We start from the raw sequence: 18,799 nt of genomic DNA, 5'->3' as shown, positions 1-18,799 counted from the left end.
GGTGGAAACCTTAATGACACTAAAATTCTATTTCAATCTAAAATAAAAGCCATGTGTGTCGCTTGTATCAGAAAACCATGCATCAATGCACATAATTTTGTGGCAGTTTAGAAAATGAACTTTTGACCTCTCAATTCATTTACTAGTAAACTATTGTACCATATGACCCATCAACAACAGAAGAACCAAGTGTGAAAGTGTCAAAACACTGTCACGACCATGGCATTTTGGAGATGATGTTGTCAAGAAATGACAAGTGAAATGCAAAAGCCTTCCCCCTGGCTGATGTGAAATGGTAATGAACAATGATGGAGTTTTCCCTTACAAGTTGCTACATTGCTCCCATCAGCCACATCCTGGAATACAAGACTTATGATTTGCATCAGAATAACAACGACTTCAGCAGTTCTTATATTCATTTTTGATATCTATACACAGCACATCATAAATGGGAATTGAATACACGAACATAATGCACTTACAGTTAACAGAAGACATAATTTGAAATACTCAAGACTGAACAAAATGACTCCAGATTATTAAGTTGCAATGTTGTGTATTTAAAATTAATAGAAATTTTTAAATATTGTGGAAAAGAATAGGGTGACTGGATGATACCAAAAGAGGATAACAGTATTAAGAAAATCTCTGGAGAAGTCTGTACTCTTTCCCACTGGAGAGAAACGGGTAGATTTGTGGTAGAACTACCAGTCAGGAAGCAATGATTTGCACAAAAGCAAACTTAAATTGCTATTCAAAAGTGTAAGAAAAAGACTGACAAAGGTGAAAAATAATTGTTCCGAGTCATTTCATTTTGATACTGAAATGGTAAGGGGCTGAAGATGAAACGAGACACTGAAAGAGTGGCAAGTTGGAGAGTGCATGGCAGGATCTTAATTAACCACCACAAAAGTAATCAATGAACAGAGTGACTGTTACTCAAGGGCTGATAGACTTTCTGAAACTCCAGGAAATTGTCTCCTCCATGACCAACAGCACCACAGTATTATTGCACCATATGGCTTCTTTCAAAGTCTCAACAAATGTCTCACTCATATCTCAACCCAACCTCAAAAAGTTTCTACAAAGGAAAAAGGAAATAAAAGAAAGGACAATAAGAGCAGTAGAAATGGTAATAAGGCTGCAGAAGAGTACACATCTTTGTTTTGAAGACAGGTTTAAAATGACCACAGCAATTACTGTTCTAGGTAAGTGAAGCAGACATTCCAAACTTCAAGCGATCCTCACCTCAACTTCTATAACTGCACAACTAATCTAAACCCCAGCAATGGTTTACTAAGTTTCCCAGCAATTGCACTGAAAATGTAAGCACTGAACCTTAATGTTAGACCTAAAGTAGCAACTCCATTCATTTCAAAAATTAGGAATAGCAGCAAGAGATTGAAGTATGTTTTAATTTAGCTTGTGAATTAATTAAGATAACAAATATAAGTGTTTTGTGTGTTGTAAAAAATTTTAGTAGCATCATTTATCTTTGGTAGCTTGAAGATTTTCAATATGTGAAAAAGATCAGATCATTCTAGTACAATAACATTTTTGACATTCAGTAAATCCAGGCTGTTGATTTATCCACCTGTCAAAGCGTTTCTCGGTAGGCTTCAGTGATTTCACTGGCAAAGGAACCTGGGTGGCAGCGCCAAATATTGACCACCGCAAGTTCTCATTTTTTATTGTCCTGGAACAGCACTGCACGTTTTTAAAAGTATCACCATCTTGAACACAAGAGACTGCAGATGCTGGAAATCTAGAGTAACACACACAACATGCTGAAGGAACTGAGCAGGTCAGGTAGCAGCTCTGGAAATGAATACAGTTAATGTTTCGGGTTGAGACCCTTCATCACCTTGCCTCTTTCATAGTTATTTTTTTAAATGAATAAGTCTGTACAAAGAGCTGGGTTAATAATATTCACAAGAGTTTTAAAAACATGCATTATTGTTCCACGCATCCTCATAGTGGAGATGCAGCTATCACATGCAGGACAGTGCTTTATTTATATCCTAAATTGCTCTTAAATAGAGTGGGTTGCCATTCAGGTATAGCTTGTGTAGCCCCCCCCCTCCTGGCCACCCTCAGGGTCGCTCGGCTCGCTGTCATCTAGGGAAACAGCCCTCGGCCCCGGCAAACTGGGTAATTCGTTTGTGTGGATGCTGTGTGATGTACCCCACACCGCCCAAATAACAGACAATACACCAGATACGATTAAATGATTTAGTTTATAGATATTACTGGAACTATATAATTAAGAGAGAATAAAATATAAAAGGAAAATAAAAGGCGCCACACTTATCAAAGTTCAATCTCTTCGTGCACAAAAACCGTTGAAGCTCAAGGACCTTCTTCTTCACCCTGCGACCCCCTTAGACCACCTCGACCGGCCACCTGGGGCCAACAACGATGGTCGACCAGACGCTCCACACGAGTCTGTCTCTGTCTCCTCACCGAACGCCCTCCTCGGGGTCCAACCCCATTAGCGGACATCACAGCACATCGTCCATCCTCTGTCTCGCTCTCCCGCCTTCTGCCCCAAAACCCCGCGCATACAGTATCTTCAAATACACCAAAACCATAACAACTATCCCAATTCGTTAATAGCACTCTCTTATCACACTCAAAAGCGAAACAAGCTGCTAGCGCAAACTTTCTCAGCATTTAACACAACAAAGCCGCATTCCCCAGATTAACATAACAAAAACACCATTTTAATTAGCCTCCGCAGTAACATAAAAGTCAAAACCCCCTTACACTTGGACCAGATAAGGCAAGCATAATCACATAATTTGTATTTTACTGCACCAATACTATACTCCAGATTAATCTAATTAAATAAGTGTAAATCCCACAACAGGTATGGAGGGTTCAAACTCATTTCTCTGGATCATTAATCCAGGCCCCCAGATACCCATCCAATAATTTTAACCACGATGCTACCAAACCCTCTATTTAGTCTATTGATCCAATACACATTCTAAAATTTATTAAATGCTTCAAAGATAATCTACAAAGAACTAAGTTAAATAAAGCAATTAAAGCACAAGTTTTATTATATTGATATTTTATAACTGAGACTTGGATAGAAAAACTTTGTATGTTGCTCAAATTTTATCTAAACTCATTTTTTTAAGATCACACGCTATCGTCCAAACTATTCATGGATATTCTTTATAAAATATTTTCTTAAAACCTGCTCCAAGTTAATCAAATTCTGAAACTGACTTAGATTTATAACTAAACTATAAATCTGCTACACAGTCAAAAGGTTGACTGATCTAGATTCCAACAGTACTTTAAATAGTCAAGACACTTTGGTGCTCATTTTTTGGAATATGGGTTCTACAAAAAGTGAAAATATTCTCACAATACTCTGGCTTGAGTTTCTAAGATTTAGACCCAGCAACAACTGAATTGAATTGAATTGACTTTATTACTTACATCCTTCATTTACAAGTAAAAATCTTTACGTTACGTCTCCGTCTAAATGTGCAATCTGCAATTTATAGGAATTTATAATAAATAGTATGTACAACAGGTCGTCGTGGTTATCCCTTGAGGTCGAGGATGATGGTCTTTGTTCTGTTGATCTACTTATGGGCTCTCAACTGGCTTATGAGTCCAATCTCGGCTTTGAAAGTTCTTCCACATTCAGGACAGGTAGTTCCAGATGGCAGATCAGGCTTTGGTTGTTGCTGCCTCTTTCCATCTTCTTCTCTTTTCTTCTAATTCTGCATATCTGTTGGCTTCGAAAGTTGCTGCTCCTTCTCAGATGATGGCTTGCCAGAGTTTCCAATCCTTAGCACTGGTTTCCCAATTGTTGGATGTCGATGTTACATTTCTTCATGTTGGCTTTTAAGACGTCTTTGAATCTCTTCTGTTGTCTGCCTCTTTTTACGTTTGCCTTCTTTAAGCTGGGAGTAAAAGATTTGTTTCCGCAGACGTTCGTCTTTCATCTGAACAACATGACCGCTTCATCTTAATTGGTTCTTGATGACGTAGGCTTCAATGTTTGTTGTCTTTGCTTCATTTAGCACACTGACGTTGGTTCTTCTATCTTCCCAGTTGATATTTAAGATGTTTCGAAGACAGCATTGATGGAACTTTTCAAGTGCCTTCAGATGGCGTTGGTATGTTGTCCAGGTTTCTGATGCATACAGGAGCGTTGGGATTACCACTGCTTTGTACACTACCATTTTGGTGTCTGTTCAGATGTCACGATCATGAAAGACTCTTGTTCGGAGACATCCAAAAGCTGTTCCAATGCATTTAAGACGATGTTAGATCTCGTCATTAAGGTCGACATTGGAGGAGAGGTGACTTCCAAGATACAGAAAGTGGTCCATGTTTTCCAGGGTTGTTTCACCAAGTTGAATTGATGGTTCTATCAGATTTGTCTGAATTGGTGACAGTTGATAGATGATCTGAGTCTTCTTGGAACTGATGATAGGTCCAAGTTTCATGTATGCACGGTTGAAGGCAGTCAGAATCTGCTGTAGGTGGTTTTCTGAAAGAGCTGCAACACTGTTGTCATCTGCATATTGGAACTTGACAAGGGAACTCGTGGATGTCTTCGTTCTGGATTTGAGACGGGCAAGATTGAAAAGTCTGCCATCTGTTCTGTAGACAATTTCCACTCCTGGGGGTAGGTCATCCTTGATAATGTGGATGATTGTCACAATGAAGATGGTGAACAAAGTTGGGGCAATCACGCATCCCTGTTTTACTCCTGATCTAACTTGAAAAGGCTCACAGTTACTGTTGCTGACCATGACTGTGGCAAGCATGCCATCATGGAGGAGTCTCAGGATTTGAACGTACTTTTCAGGGCATCCACAGGTGGATAGGACATCCCATAGGAGTTCCCTTGATACCCAGTCAAAGGCTTTGGTGAGGTCGATAAATACCATGTACAAAGGTTGATGTTGTTCACGACATTTTTCTTGTAGTTGTCGCATTGTGAAGATTGTCGCATTGAACAACAGGACAGTCAATGTAGCATAGGAATACAATGCAGCATGGAAATCTGTCACTCCCCCATCTGCTGCTGCTTGGTTAGAGGACGTAACATTTTTTTCTGAAACTAGAAAAGATTAAATTTACTCTGAGGGGGTCTGTGAAAAAGCTCTATTCAAAATGGGGACCTTTCTTGTCATATTTTGGAAGTCTTAAGGAATTCCCTACCAGTTGAGGGCATTTGATTGTACTTCAGGATTTGCTCCCTTTTAACACACATATGGATTACCTCACAGGGTGGTTGATGCATTGTAATATGAGTGTATTCTGGATCATCTGACGTGTTGTGGATGTGTGTGGGCCTTCGTCTTGAAGGAATGTGGGGGTATGGCAGTGAAATGTCTGTACTTGTATTTGTGAAGTGTTGTATTGTAAATATATTAGCTGCCATGGTATGTTCGGGGAGGGCGGGTAAGGGGAGTTTTGTTTAGGGGTAAGATATAAAAGCAAAACAGAGGAAAATATAATACATTACGTATTCTGTATTGTGTCATTCCTTCAATAAAAATAAACTTTAAAAAAAGAAATACAGTTGTGTCAGCATGAATTAATCAGTCTGATGTCCTGGCTTTTATGCTGTGGTACCATTTCCCAGATGGCAGCAGCTGGAGCAGTTTGTGGTTGGGGTGACTCGGGTCTCCAATGATCCTTCAGGCCCTTTTTACATACCTGTCTTTGTAAACGTCCCCGAATAGTAGAAAGTTCACATCTACAGATGCACTGCGCTGTCCGCACCACTCTCTGCAGAGTCCTATGATTGGGGGAAGTACAGTTCTCATACCAGGCAGTGAAGCAGCTAGTCAGGATGCTCTCAGTTGTGCCCCCATAGAATGTTCTTAGGATTTGGGGGGAGCAATATCAAACTTCTTCAACTATCTGAGGTGAAGGAGGTGCCGTTGTGCCTTTTTCACCACACAGTCGGTATGTCCAGCAGGGCAACGAAGGGTCAACAATTAACTTTCTAAGAGACCCTGCAGGTGGTAGTATTCTCATACATGTTATTTTGTCTTTGGTAGAGGTTACAGGTTTGAAAAATATTGGAAAAGCCTAACTAACCATAAAGCATTAGTACATGGTACACACAGTACAATGCAACTAGTGATAGTGAAACACTTTGGAAGGTAAATGGGAGAACAGATTACTAGTCCTGCTTATGTGCTGTTGAAGATGTAGTCATTCAGCAAATGCAACATTCTCCACTGCACTCATTTGTGCCTTACATAGAAAATAACAAATGAAAACCATTTCCTCACTCCACCATTCAATGTGATTACAGTTAACCATCTGCGTTAATATATTCTTCCCACTCTCTCCTAACACCTCTGCATCAAGAAATTTGTTTACTTCCTTCTGAAGTACATTCAGCAACTTGACGAATGATGAATGAAATCTGTGGTAATGAAATCCACAGATTCACCATCCTGAGTGAAGGAAGTCTCAAATCTCTTCAAAGTTCAAGGTACATTTATTATCGAAGTATACTACGTTCAACCTTGAATTTGTCTTCTTATAGGTAGCAAAACCATTAGAACCCATTTTTAAAAAAACTGTCCAACACCCAATGTGCAAAAAAAAAGAATAAACCTTATAAAAAAAAGTAAACAAAAAACACAGAACTAAAGTTCACGAAAATGAGTCCACAACCACAACTACAGCCAGAAATGGAGCCTGTTGGTTGCAGGCCACGGCCTCAGTTCAGAGCAGAGCTAAGCAAACTTCGCAGAGCAGTAAGCTGAAAAGTGGCCCTTCCTCTGCCTCCAGCCCTGACACCCCAACCTTTTCATACTGCCCCTGCACTTAAATCAGCCAAACATTGGCTTCTTCCTCAATCTTGGGCCCAGGTCCTGCACTTCAATTCAACCCCCCCCAAGTCCACTCAAGCATTAGCCAAACATCAGCTCATTACTTGCTTTCGGGCCAAGGCCCCAACACCTCAATTTGGCTTGTACCCACCAAGCAGCTAAATCCCCCAGGACATCGCAAAAATGCCAGGTCGTACAGGCAGTTCAAAAACTTAACTCCAAAAGGTGAAGCTACAGGCTATTGATTGCAGTAATTGTTGTCCAGTAAAAGTAATTAATATGGTCAGATTTGTATGCTGCCAGTTGAGGGTCACCACATTTCACTTGCACCATCTTAAACCTTAAACTTAAATCTTGCCATGGAAGCCAAGATTGTGATGTCACATTCTAAGCATCCAGGCAAGGAAAGCATCCATTCCACATCCTGTCAAAATTGTGCCAGTTTCAATTAGATCAATTAGATCTCATCACATTCTTCTAAACTGCAGTAAATAGAAACTAAGTCCACCTAATCTCAAAAAGAATGAGCCAGTCCCATCACAGAAATCAGTCTGGTGAATCTTTATGGGACGTCCTCTATGGCAGGTTATGATTTTATAAAATTCTATGAGGTCACCCCTCACTCTCCTTCACTCCAGGAAATAAAGATCTCCTGTGGGCAACCTCCCCCAATAACTCAGGCATTTTAATCCAGGCCGTACTCTCGCCAATCTCTGCTGCACACTCTCCAGCTTTATAATACTTTTCCTTTAACAGAGTTACCAAATTTGTGGCCACATTAATGACATATAACTGCAACACGTTCCTAATCCTAAACTCATTGCCCTGCCTGATGAAGGTCAGCATGCAAAATGATTTCTTCACCACCCTGTCTATACCCGCACGGCCGCTTTCAGCTGTGCACTTGCACTCCCAGGTCCCTCTGTCCTACTCCTCCTGTCAGTGCCTTGCCATTCACCATACAAATCATACCCTGGTTTGACTGTCCAAAGCCTCACACTGGAAATCTAGTAATGGTAGAATCCATCTACCATTACTCAGCCCATCTCTCTGATTAAGATCTCTGCAAATCATCATAATCCACTTTACTATCAGTAAGAACCCCTAATTTAGTACCATCAATAAACCAGCTAATCATGCCTTGTACACTCTGTACATTCAAATCTTTTACAGAAATAAAGAATAAAAGAGGTCCCAGCACTGAGTCCTGGGGCAGCCCTCTAATCACATGCCTCCAGATGGAAAGTCAACCTACAACCATCACCCTCTGCTTCTTATCACCAAATCAATTCTGAATCCACCTCACTAGCTCCCAGAAACCCATGTGACCTAATCTCCCAGACCTTATCAAAGGCCTTACTAAAGTCCAAATAGACAATTTCCACTCCCTACCTTCATTTATCCCCTTAAAGATTATTCAGACATTACTTCCCAGGCACAAAAACATGCAGACTACTCCTGAGCAAGCTTTGAGCATCCGAGTGATATAGTTCTTGTCCTTCAGAATTCCCTCCAGTAACTTCTCTATAACTGAAATCAGACTCACCAGCCAATTGTTCCCTGGGTGGTCCTTGCTACCATTCTTGAACAATGGAGCAAGGACCAACTAATCTTCCAGAACTTTACCAGCAGCAAATGACAAAGCAAATATCCCTACAAGGGCCCCCACAATTTCTTTCCTGGTCTCCCATAAGGTCCAGGGTTGCACCTGGTCAGGCCCTGGGGATTTGCCCAGCTCAATGCTGCAAGTACCTCCTTCCTTTGTGATATGCACATGCTCTACTTATCAAAAGTTCAAAAGTAAATTTATCATCAAATTATGTGTACCATATACAACCTTGAGATTCACTTCCTTGCAGGCACCTATACTAAAGAAACACAACGGAACACATGAAAAACCTAGATAACAAAAACCAACAGACATCCAATATGCAAAAGAGGACATATCATGCAAATAATAAAGAAAGTAAATAGATAATACAGAGAACAGGAGCTGCAGAATCCTGAAAGTGAGTCTACAGGCTGTGGAGACAGTCCAGCACTGAGCCAAGTGGGTCATCCACACTGGCCAAGGGGCCCAGTGGTTGCAGGGTAACAACTATTCCTGAACCTAGAGGTGTGGGATCCAAGAATCCTACACCTGCAGCAGGAGGGGAAGCAGGTCAAACGAAAGCAGCTAGGACGAGCTCACATGGCACAGCGTAGTGGGGCTGAACATTGGTTCGTTTTCCTCTCTCAGGTATCAACATTTTAATCTGGCTTCAAATCCAGCTCGGCAATGGCCGAGCTTTGTTCACTTTCTGAGAGTCAAATTTACCAAAACCTTCAGGAGATTGTAAAATCGCTAGTTTGTTGAGACTGTTCAAAAGTACATTTCTTAAAGGGAAACTATAGGCAGCAGATTGCAGTGATCATTCAGAAGTACATCTTGTAGAATATCTAGTAGTTTTGTGAGCTATCCACAGAGCATCAGCTTATATTGCACTTGTTTCTTCAGCATCCATAATATTCTCATTTGTAAACACCAAGGAGAAAAATACATGAAAAATTTTGGCCATCTGCAGTTCCACACACAAGTAGTTCTGATGGCCTTTTAGAGGACATAGTTGATCCCCCACCAATCCCACCCCCTTGACTTTGTGCTGTTAATATAATTGGAATTATCTTTAACTCTGCTTGTTAAATCCACCTCTTACCCTCACTTTACCTTCCTTGATTACCCTCTTCAGCCTGCTCTTAAACTTTTCATATTTGTTGAAGGATTAATTTGTTTCTAACTGCATAAAAGCAATGTACTCTCCCCAGTTTCTTCCCTTACAGAACCTCAACTTCTCATTAGCCAGGCTTTAAATAACTTGGTATGTCTACCCTTCACCCTAACAGGAATATGATGCCCTGAACTCAAATGACATTTTCAAAAGCCTCCCACTTGCCAAATGTTCCTTTTCCTTTAAATAGCTAATCTAGTCAACCCAAATTATATCCTACCTAATGTCAAAGTTGGCCTTGCTCCAGTTCGGGACTTCAACCTGTGGACCTATTCTACTATTTTCTATAACTACAGTGGATTCCAGTTAATTGGGCAATAGGTTCACTGGGGCAGCTACATATTTGGGACAACTCCTAAAGAACAAAAAACAAATCAAGTAGAAAGGATTCCCTTCGTTTATTTGGGACATTATGCCACTTAATTGGGACAGCAGACTATTGCCAAATCGCTTATAATTAGTGTTAGTCGCATGCACGTCATGTGCCGTTAAGACACTACACCATAATTCGACCTTACAGTTTTTAAATAGCATCACTTAAATGTGTTTATTTAGATTTAGAACTCAGTCCTTGTTTATTGTCATTTAGAAATGCATGCATGCATTATGATATAATGTTCCTCCAGAGTGATATCACAGAAAAACAGGACAAACCAAAGACTAACTGACAGAACCACATAATTATAACATATAGTTACAGCAGTGCAAAGCAGTACCATAATTTGATAAAGAGCAGACCATGGGCACGGCAAAAAAAAAGTCTCAAAGTCCCAATCGACTCCCAAGTCCCCGATAGCAGGCAGCAAAAGGGAGAAACTCCCTGCCATAAACCTCCAGGCACCAACAACTGCTGATGCATTGGAAGCACCTGACCACAGCTGACACTGAGTCCGTCCATTCCGAAAACTTCAAGCCTCCGACCAGCCCCTCCAATACAGCCTTCCGAGCACCATCCTCTGCCGAGGGCCTTTGACCTCGCCCCGGCCACCGAAACAAGCAAAGCCGAGGACTCGGGGCCTTCTCCTCCGGAGATTCAGGACCACATCGTAGCAGCGGCAGCAAAGCTGGCATTTCATAAGTTTCTCCAGATGTTCCTCCGTACTCTCACGTCTTGTCTCCATTAAATCAGAATTGTGCACGGTCCCCTACCTGACAGATTACAGATATCATTCACAGGAGTGGCCACGCGCGCTGCATCGTGCCGCCATCTTCTCCTGTTTATGTTCAAAAAGCAGTGATTTTCCTCAAGGATAGTTGGCAAGTAATAAGCAGTAAGAGAATTCAGAACTGTTTTGCTCACTGCAGTTTCAAGCAGTTAGGCTTAAGTACATACACTGGATTAATTCCTCTGTTGATAATTTAGGAATAAATTTTATGGTACTGTACTAGTTTTTGTAATGTTCTAATTTGTTCTGTATTCCATTTAAATACAGAATTTGTTACTCAGTTAAAAAGCTGTTTATCTTTTTTTTAACCTTTTTAACTATTTCCTGAGAATTTTGGTAATTGGGACAGCCACTTAATCGGGCCAAAATGAATTGGTCCCAATATGTCCCATTTACCTGGAATCCACTGTATTTTAAAACTAATAGAATCACACCCCTGGACCCAAAATGCTCAACTGCTACTTAAGTTAACTGGCTTACCTCATTCCCTAAGAGACGTCCAGTGTTGCCCTTGCCCACATATGCTCTATATATCACATGAGAAAACTGTCTTGAAGGCACCACCCAAACTCTGCCCCATTAAGACCCTTTGCACTCTGGGTGGTCTTGTTGATACTGGGAAAATTGAAATATTCCACTAGCACTTCCCTACTACTACCACAACTACATGCAATTTCTTGACACATTTGCTCAAGTTTCCATTGACTATAGGGGGAGGGGAGGGGTTTCTTAATGAAGTCCTACAAAGGTAACTGTCCCTCTCTTATTTCTAAGTACCCTCGTTAAATGATCCTCAAGAATATCCTCACTGCTATTACATCTTCCCTTATTAAAAAGGGAAAGATTACGTCAAAACATACAACCAACAATCAGAGAATGTGCTGGAGGCAGCCTGCAAATGTCTCCATGCTTCCGGTGCCAACATAACATGCCAACATCTTACTAACTTGTATGGCTTTGGAATGTGGGAGAAAACCACAGCACTCAAAGGAAACTCAAGGTCACAGGGAAAATACACAAACTCCTCACAGACAGCAGCAGGAAATGAACCCCAATTGGTGGCATTGTAAAGCATTAAGCTAACTGCCACACTACTGCCCATTACACTCACTTCACTATTACCTGTTTCTCTGTCACGCCTAAAGCATAAGTATCCCAGAACATTGACCTGTCCTGCCCTTCTCTCAGGTACTTTTCTATTATGGCCACAATATCCCAGTTCCCCTAGAGGCAATCCACATTCTCAGTTTGTCTATATTACCAGTTAAGTTACCTGCATTGAAATACATGCAATTTTAAACAGTGTTCCAGCAGTTCTTTTTAAAACACTGATTTCCTTTTGTTCCCTACTTTCATTAAATCCTTGGTTCCCTAATATACCTGACAACTTTATCTTTTTTTCCCTCTACAGAAGATGGCACAGGTATTTATTTAATTATGCAGGCATTTTCTGATTGTACTCTACACAAATTTAAATTTAGGATCCTCGTTTCAGATTTAAGTTTTTCCACATTCAACCTAAATTAAGAATTCTATCAGGTTATACTAACTTTCTCCAAAATGACCCCATACAACCTCAACATACTAATCCAAAAAGCCAGTTTGCACACATCATCCTGTTAACAGTGGAAAGACTTTGTAAGGCCAGCTAACATCCACATACTACAGGAAGGACACCCACCCACTGATCCGCTCTTAGAAGTAATGTATTTATATGGCTGTTTCTATTGCATCCTTAGACAATTTTGACTCAAAATGGGGCCCTGGTAAAGGTGATGTGTTGTTCATGAATAAAAGTTTAGTCTAAAAGTGGAGATTTGGCTTTTGGATGTATTCACTTACATTTTCAGGTTGCACTAGTACCACATACACTGTTGTAAACTTAAATGAACTTATTTCTAGGTAGTGTAAACTAAAACCTTCAGTATCCAGAGGGAATTACTTGGATTATGAAACATTGATGAAAGAGTCAAAATGCACAAGGGGTCCATAAAGAAAAAAGCCATTTTTTGAAAGAAAAAGTCAAAACTACATATTATTAAAAGAGGAAAAATCATCAACATTCTGGGACACACCATACACCTGAAACTGGACTCCTGACTCATGTTGTGCCTCTGGGGTCAGTGCTGGCCCATTGTTACCTGTCATCTACATCAGGGGTCGCCAACCTTTTTGCATCGCGGACCGGTTTCATATTGACAATATTCTTGCGGACCGGCCGACCCGGTGGGGGGAGGGGGGAGGTAGGATTGCCAACAGACAGGAGTAGCAGTCAAATATGTTGTTTACCCCGAGAAAGACTACGATGACCATGAAGCCTTGCGCGGGCACCAGTGCGCATGCGTGTATGTGCCGATTTACAAGTCGTTTTTGGCAATTCTGTTCGCGGGGGGGGGGGGGGGGGGTGTTAATCACGACCGGAATATAGGTGATAAGTGGCTAATACACTCAATTTTGTTTCTAAAAGGGTTTATCTGACGAATTTAATATTAAACACACACCACATATTTTCCTTGCATGAATATAGTGATAAGTCAATTATCAGGGGAGGTCAGGGGAGCTTGAAGTAAGTGTTGAACGAACTTCCAGTAGAAGTGGTAGAGGCAAGTTCAATATTATCATTTAAATAAAAATTGGATAGGTATATGGACAAGAAAAGGAATGGAGGGTTATGGGCTGAGTGCAGGTCGGTGGGACTTGGTGAGAGTAGCATTCGGCACGGACTTGAAGGGCCGAGATGGCCTGTATCCGTGCTGTAATTGTTATATGGTTATACAAGTCAATAGCATCATAACATTTTAAGTAATGTTTGGATATTAAACACACAGCACGTATTTTCCTCGTATGAACATATAAAATCATTGCAACACACCAATATCACTGAATCAGTGGGAGCCCTGGGCTTATTTCCCTGCAACGAGACGGTCCTATTGAGGGGTGATGGGAGAGAGTGATACTCGAAGGGGGTTCCTTATGTCCAGTCTATTCCGCAATTTAGTTTTCGTTGCATTCACTGCAGAGATATCTTGGAAATGGAAGCAATGTTTTCAGTGCATTCATGGCTATCTCAGGATATTTAACCTTGACTTTGATCCAGAATGCCGGCAGAGATTTTATGTCAAACATACTTTTCAGCCCACCGTCATTTGCAAGCTCGAGGAGTTGATCTCCTTCCTGCGCTGACATGGATAACGCACGGGTTGACCTCACATGCGTAATGGCTCAACAGTGGGTGACAGGGAATGAGGAAAGGTGCAGCTGATGCTTTGCGGCCTGGCACCAGTCCATAGCCCGGTGGTTGGGGTCCGTTGATCTACATCAACAATTTGGATAACAATACACATGACATAGCAAGTCTGAAAACGACTAAACTAGGTGATATAGGTGGAAAAAGGTCATCAAAGATTACAGGGAGAGCTTGATCAGCCGAGCAAATGGGCTGAGGAATGGCAAATGGAGTTTAGAACACAGAACAGTACTGGAACAGGGCCTTCAGCCCACAATGTTGTGCCAAACCAAATAAGTTGGTAATCAAATGGCTAACTAAACTAATCTCCTTTGCCCACATAATATCCAGATCCTTCTATTTTCCTCACGTTCATTTGCCCATCTAAATGTCTCTTAAAAATCTTAATGCATCTGCCTCTACCACCAACCAAGCAGAACAGCACTGTGTAAAAACCTTGCCCTTCGTATGTCCTTTGAAATTACCCCCTTGGCTTGAATACCCTTGGAAAAATATACTGTCTATTGTATCCCCTCTCAGCCTCCAATTCTCCAGAGAAAACAACCCAAGTTTATCAAACCTTTCATTATACAACATGCCCTTTAATTCAGGCAGCATCCCAGTAAATCTCTTTACACCCTCTCCAAAGCCTCGATATCCTTCCTATAATGGGGGGATCAGAACTATATGCAATACTTCAAACGCAGCCTAACTAGAGTATTATAAAAGCTGCAACCAATCCTTGACACAATGCCTTTACTAAGAAAGACAAGTATGCCGTATGCCTTAGCTACCCTATCAACCTGTGTAACCACTTTTAGGGAACTATGAACCCAAGGTCCCTCTGCTCATTAATACTTTAAAGGGTCTTACCCTTAACAGTGTACTGTCTCTACATTTAACATACCAAGGTGCATTTGATTTAGAGTTTAATTTGGATAAGTCCAAGTTAAGTTTTGGAAAAGCAAATTCAGGTAGGCTTTGAATGGCAGGACCCTGGACAGTGCTGTAGAACAGTGGGATATTAGAGTGCATGGTTCACTGAAAGTGGAGTCACAAATAAGACAATGTGGTGAAGAATGTTTTTGGCATGTTGGCTATCATAAATCATGACACTTGGGAGATCATGGAGAGTTTGTCCAGGATGCTGGTGACGCTGTATTTGGAATATTGTGTTCAGTTTTGGTTGCCCTGCTATACTAAAGATGTTGAACTGGAATTTAAGATTAGACTGGAAGAAGTGCAGAAAAGATTTATAAGGGTGCTACCAGGACTTGAGGGAATGAGTTATAGGAAGAGGTTAAACAAGCTAAGATTTAATGAAGGGTCTCGGGCCGAAACGACCGCTGTTTACTCTTTTCCATAGATGCTGCTTGGCTGCTGAGTTCTTCCAGCATTTTGTGTGTGTTTCTTTGGATTTCCTGCATCTGTAGCTTTTGTGTTTGTAGGACTTTATTTCTTGAGACAGAGGTGACTTCACAAAGTAGAAAATTATAAGGGGCATAGACAGGGTAAATGCATTTAAGTCTTCTTCCTAGAGTTGGGAAATTAAGAGCTAGAGGATATATGTTAAAGGTGAGAGTAGAAAGATTTAATAGGAACTTGAGGTGTAACTTTTTTGGTTAAGCACACAAATGGTGGAACCAATATGGAATGAGCTGACAGAGGAAGTGGTTGAGGGTCATACATTAACAACTTTTAAAAGTCTGTGGACAGGTACACAAATTGTAAAAGTTTAGGTTATGGGCTATACATTGGCAAATGGGACTACATTGCCATCTTGGTCAGCATGGACCGGTTGGGCCAAAAGGCTCGTTTCCAAGCTGTTTACCTCTATGACTAAGTAAGTCCAGAGTAAAGCAGCCTATTTGACTTGCACTCCATTGACCACACTGAAAACACACACACTCCCCTACCTCATAAAAGACTGAGAGCAGATCCACATGAACAACATCAAGTTTCAAATTAAACACTATTCTTACATGAAAATATATCACTAATCTGTCATCACTAATTATGGGAATTTAGCAACAACAGCACCATGGATTTTCCTTCATAAGGAGTGCAACATGATTAAAGTAGGTCTCATCACCATCGACTCTTGGACATATATTTTGGGCAATAATTGACTGCCAGTAGTATATATAACAACATGTTACTATTAATCATTGACAAGAGAAGAAAAATGTTTTCTAATCGCGTGACGTGCCTCAAATAAAAAAAATACATGCACTTTAATTCTACTCGAAGCAATGACACACACTATTTAATTCAAGCAACTTGCCACTTTGATTGCTCATCCAAAATGTCAGACATGATTATGACAAAGCAGCAGAACTATATTTCTCTTATTTTGGAAGCTCATCCAAACCTTTTAAAAAATAAGAAATAGTGTTTTATTAAATGCCTTTCTATACTCTTTGGCTTTTACTTTATTTACATGTGACAGAGCAGGGTAAACAATTTCTAACAAGTTAGGCACCACAGAAATATTACGGCAATCCTTCTTGGGCTTCTGTACATGTATCAATTTTAACCAACATTTCGATGACAAACTCTGCCTCCTTCAGAGATGATGCCTAGGCACGTCTCGTCTAGTCCAGTTGTGTGTGTGTGCGTGTGTGTGTGTGTGTGTGTATGTATATATATATATATATATATATATACACACACACACATACATACGTACACATACACACACATCCCCATCGTCCATCCCACACTAGACATGCCTAGGCATCATCCCTGATGAAGATGGCAGAGTTTGTCATCAAAACTTCAGTTAAAATCGACTGGAAGTCCAAGACAAGTTTATGCATCATATACTCCAAGATAGCACAAGATCCTTTTTCTATTTCCATTGTTTTCACACGCATTTCCTCCATTCCTTGCATCCTTCCATTTTTTTTCCGTTTCTACTCCCCTCGACAATTTAGTCCCCCCCACTAGCCCTTTAAATACAAAGCAGCACTTTACAATTATTAACCAAATACCCACATACCCTACCAATGCCTTTAATCGCTTGTTTTTCCCTGCCAAAAGCAATGACTTTTACGTCCAACATCTTACTTTCAAAATCCACATAGAATCTTAATATAATCTAGATCACTGTTCTCCTAATGTTACAGGATTGAAAAAGCATCTAGTGCTCTCCCAGCATATATGACAAATAAACTCTGGGTACAAGTATCAATTACAACCAACATTTCGATAACAAACTCTGCCATCTTCATCAGGGATGATGCCTGGGCATTTCTAGTCCAGTTGTATTTATACTCCCATCATCTGTCCTGCATATATTACAAGATTGTTATAATGATAATACTAATAATAATAATGAAGAACAGTCTATACACAAAATACTTCCCAAACTTATTTTGCTGTGAATGAAGTAGCAAGACATCCTTCTTTTTGCCTCTATTTCCAAAATTATTTGCTTTTAAATAAAAATCTAAGTATTCCTTAAGAAATACAGTAAGTATAATTAAAGCATTTTATATAATAAATAAAATTAGTCATATTATCTAATACAGTACAAATCACCAGACTATCTTATTATTTTAACAGTAAGTTAAATTACCAGTTCACTAGTAAGTAGCCCAGTTCACAAAAGAATAGGGAGAAGCTAGTAATTAGTTTACAACTCCCACTAAGAAGCTAAATAAACTTCAAGGAAATTGTGTTTCTATTAGAAGTTAAACAACCTTTGGTTGGACAAGTATATTTTTCATGAAATACTGAACAGCATTAATCAAATCTATTAATCCTCATCTTGCAATGATACTGAACTATTGCTAATTTAAGTCTAGCATGAACACTTCTCAACGTTAATATAATTCAGGCCAGATCACATCACCATAAAACTTAACTTACCCTACATTTGGTAAACCAACAATGCCAATTTTCAAAGAAGTACCAAATCTTCCAATGATGGGTGGTAATTTCACTTCACCGTCTGCCTTTTTTGGAGGCATCTTCCAAAAGACGAACTGTAAAAATATAACAATTGCGTTATAAGCTTCCGATAATTTGGAACGTATTTAACATATCAGTGAACTACTGATAATTAAATACCAGAATTTATCACTAATAGTGAAAGTCTAATTAAGTAAAGCTATAGATTGCTCCCTATTTAAGAAGTCTGAGTAGCCTCCAGAAGACTCATTCTATTTATAACCTGTTCACAGCTGAATGCTGACATTTCACCTTTAGAAACTGAGTCTTTTAGTTCACCTCTCGCACAGCAGCTGCACCAATGAGTTAATTCTTGTTTCATCAGATCTGCCAGGAGGTGCAGGCCCGCTCACTGAAGCTGCAAGGCCTGGACAATATCTTAGTCTTTTTTTAAAAAAAAACAAGCGAACGCCGCCAGGCTTAGATGCGAGCACAACTACAAAAGCAGCGAAACATCGGCTTCACCTGATAAAACAGCGGGTCGTGTCTGAGGACTGAACTGTTCTAATAAAACTCAAACGGACAGTCGCTCCGCACACTGCACGCGCCGACCGGCCAGAGGGGGAGGGGCTCCGGCAGCCGCAGCCTGGAGCATGCGCACACGGCACCTGCCCATTGGCTAACATCAGCCCATTTGAAATTCCGGCAGAAGTAACTCATTTAAGGAGAAAGGAAGCGTTGTGGGAAGATAAAAACAGAGAAAGGCTGGAAAGAAATAATGTGAGGGGGAAAAAAAATCTCCCGTTGATTACTCAGAGAGTAAACTAATAACGACTCCATGTTGCTACAAAGTTGTTTCCTTTGATTACTACAGTATATATATATATATATATATATAAAATTAGATGATTTGCG

At 40.3% G+C, this 18,799-nt stretch overlaps 1 protein-coding gene across 1 annotated transcript in view; it reads right to left on the bottom strand.

Annotated features, from left to right (window-relative positions):
• The window catches only part of ola1 (Obg-like ATPase 1), a 170,997-nt gene extending 152,479 nt beyond the window's left edge, over window positions 1–18,518 (bottom strand). Inside the window, exons 1-2 of the mRNA XM_072261847.1 lie at window positions 18,410–18,518; window positions 17,864–17,979 (exon numbers count right to left, since the gene is read on the bottom strand). Of these exons, the coding sequence (XP_072117948.1) occupies window positions 17,864–17,964 (101 nt within the window). The 5' untranslated portion in view covers window positions 17,965–17,979; window positions 18,410–18,518. The remainder of the gene's footprint in view (window positions 1–17,863; window positions 17,980–18,409) is intronic.
• Window positions 18,519–18,799: the final 281 nt, after the last annotated feature.

This window comes from Mobula birostris, chromosome 6 (assembly GCF_030028105.1).
Source record: "Mobula birostris isolate sMobBir1 chromosome 6, sMobBir1.hap1, whole genome shotgun sequence".
In the NCBI taxonomy this organism is placed as follows: domain Eukaryota; kingdom Metazoa; phylum Chordata; class Chondrichthyes; order Myliobatiformes; family Myliobatidae; genus Mobula; species Mobula birostris.
The sequence above is the reverse complement of the archived record's forward strand: the minus strand, read 5'-3'. Positions and strand labels throughout refer to the sequence as shown.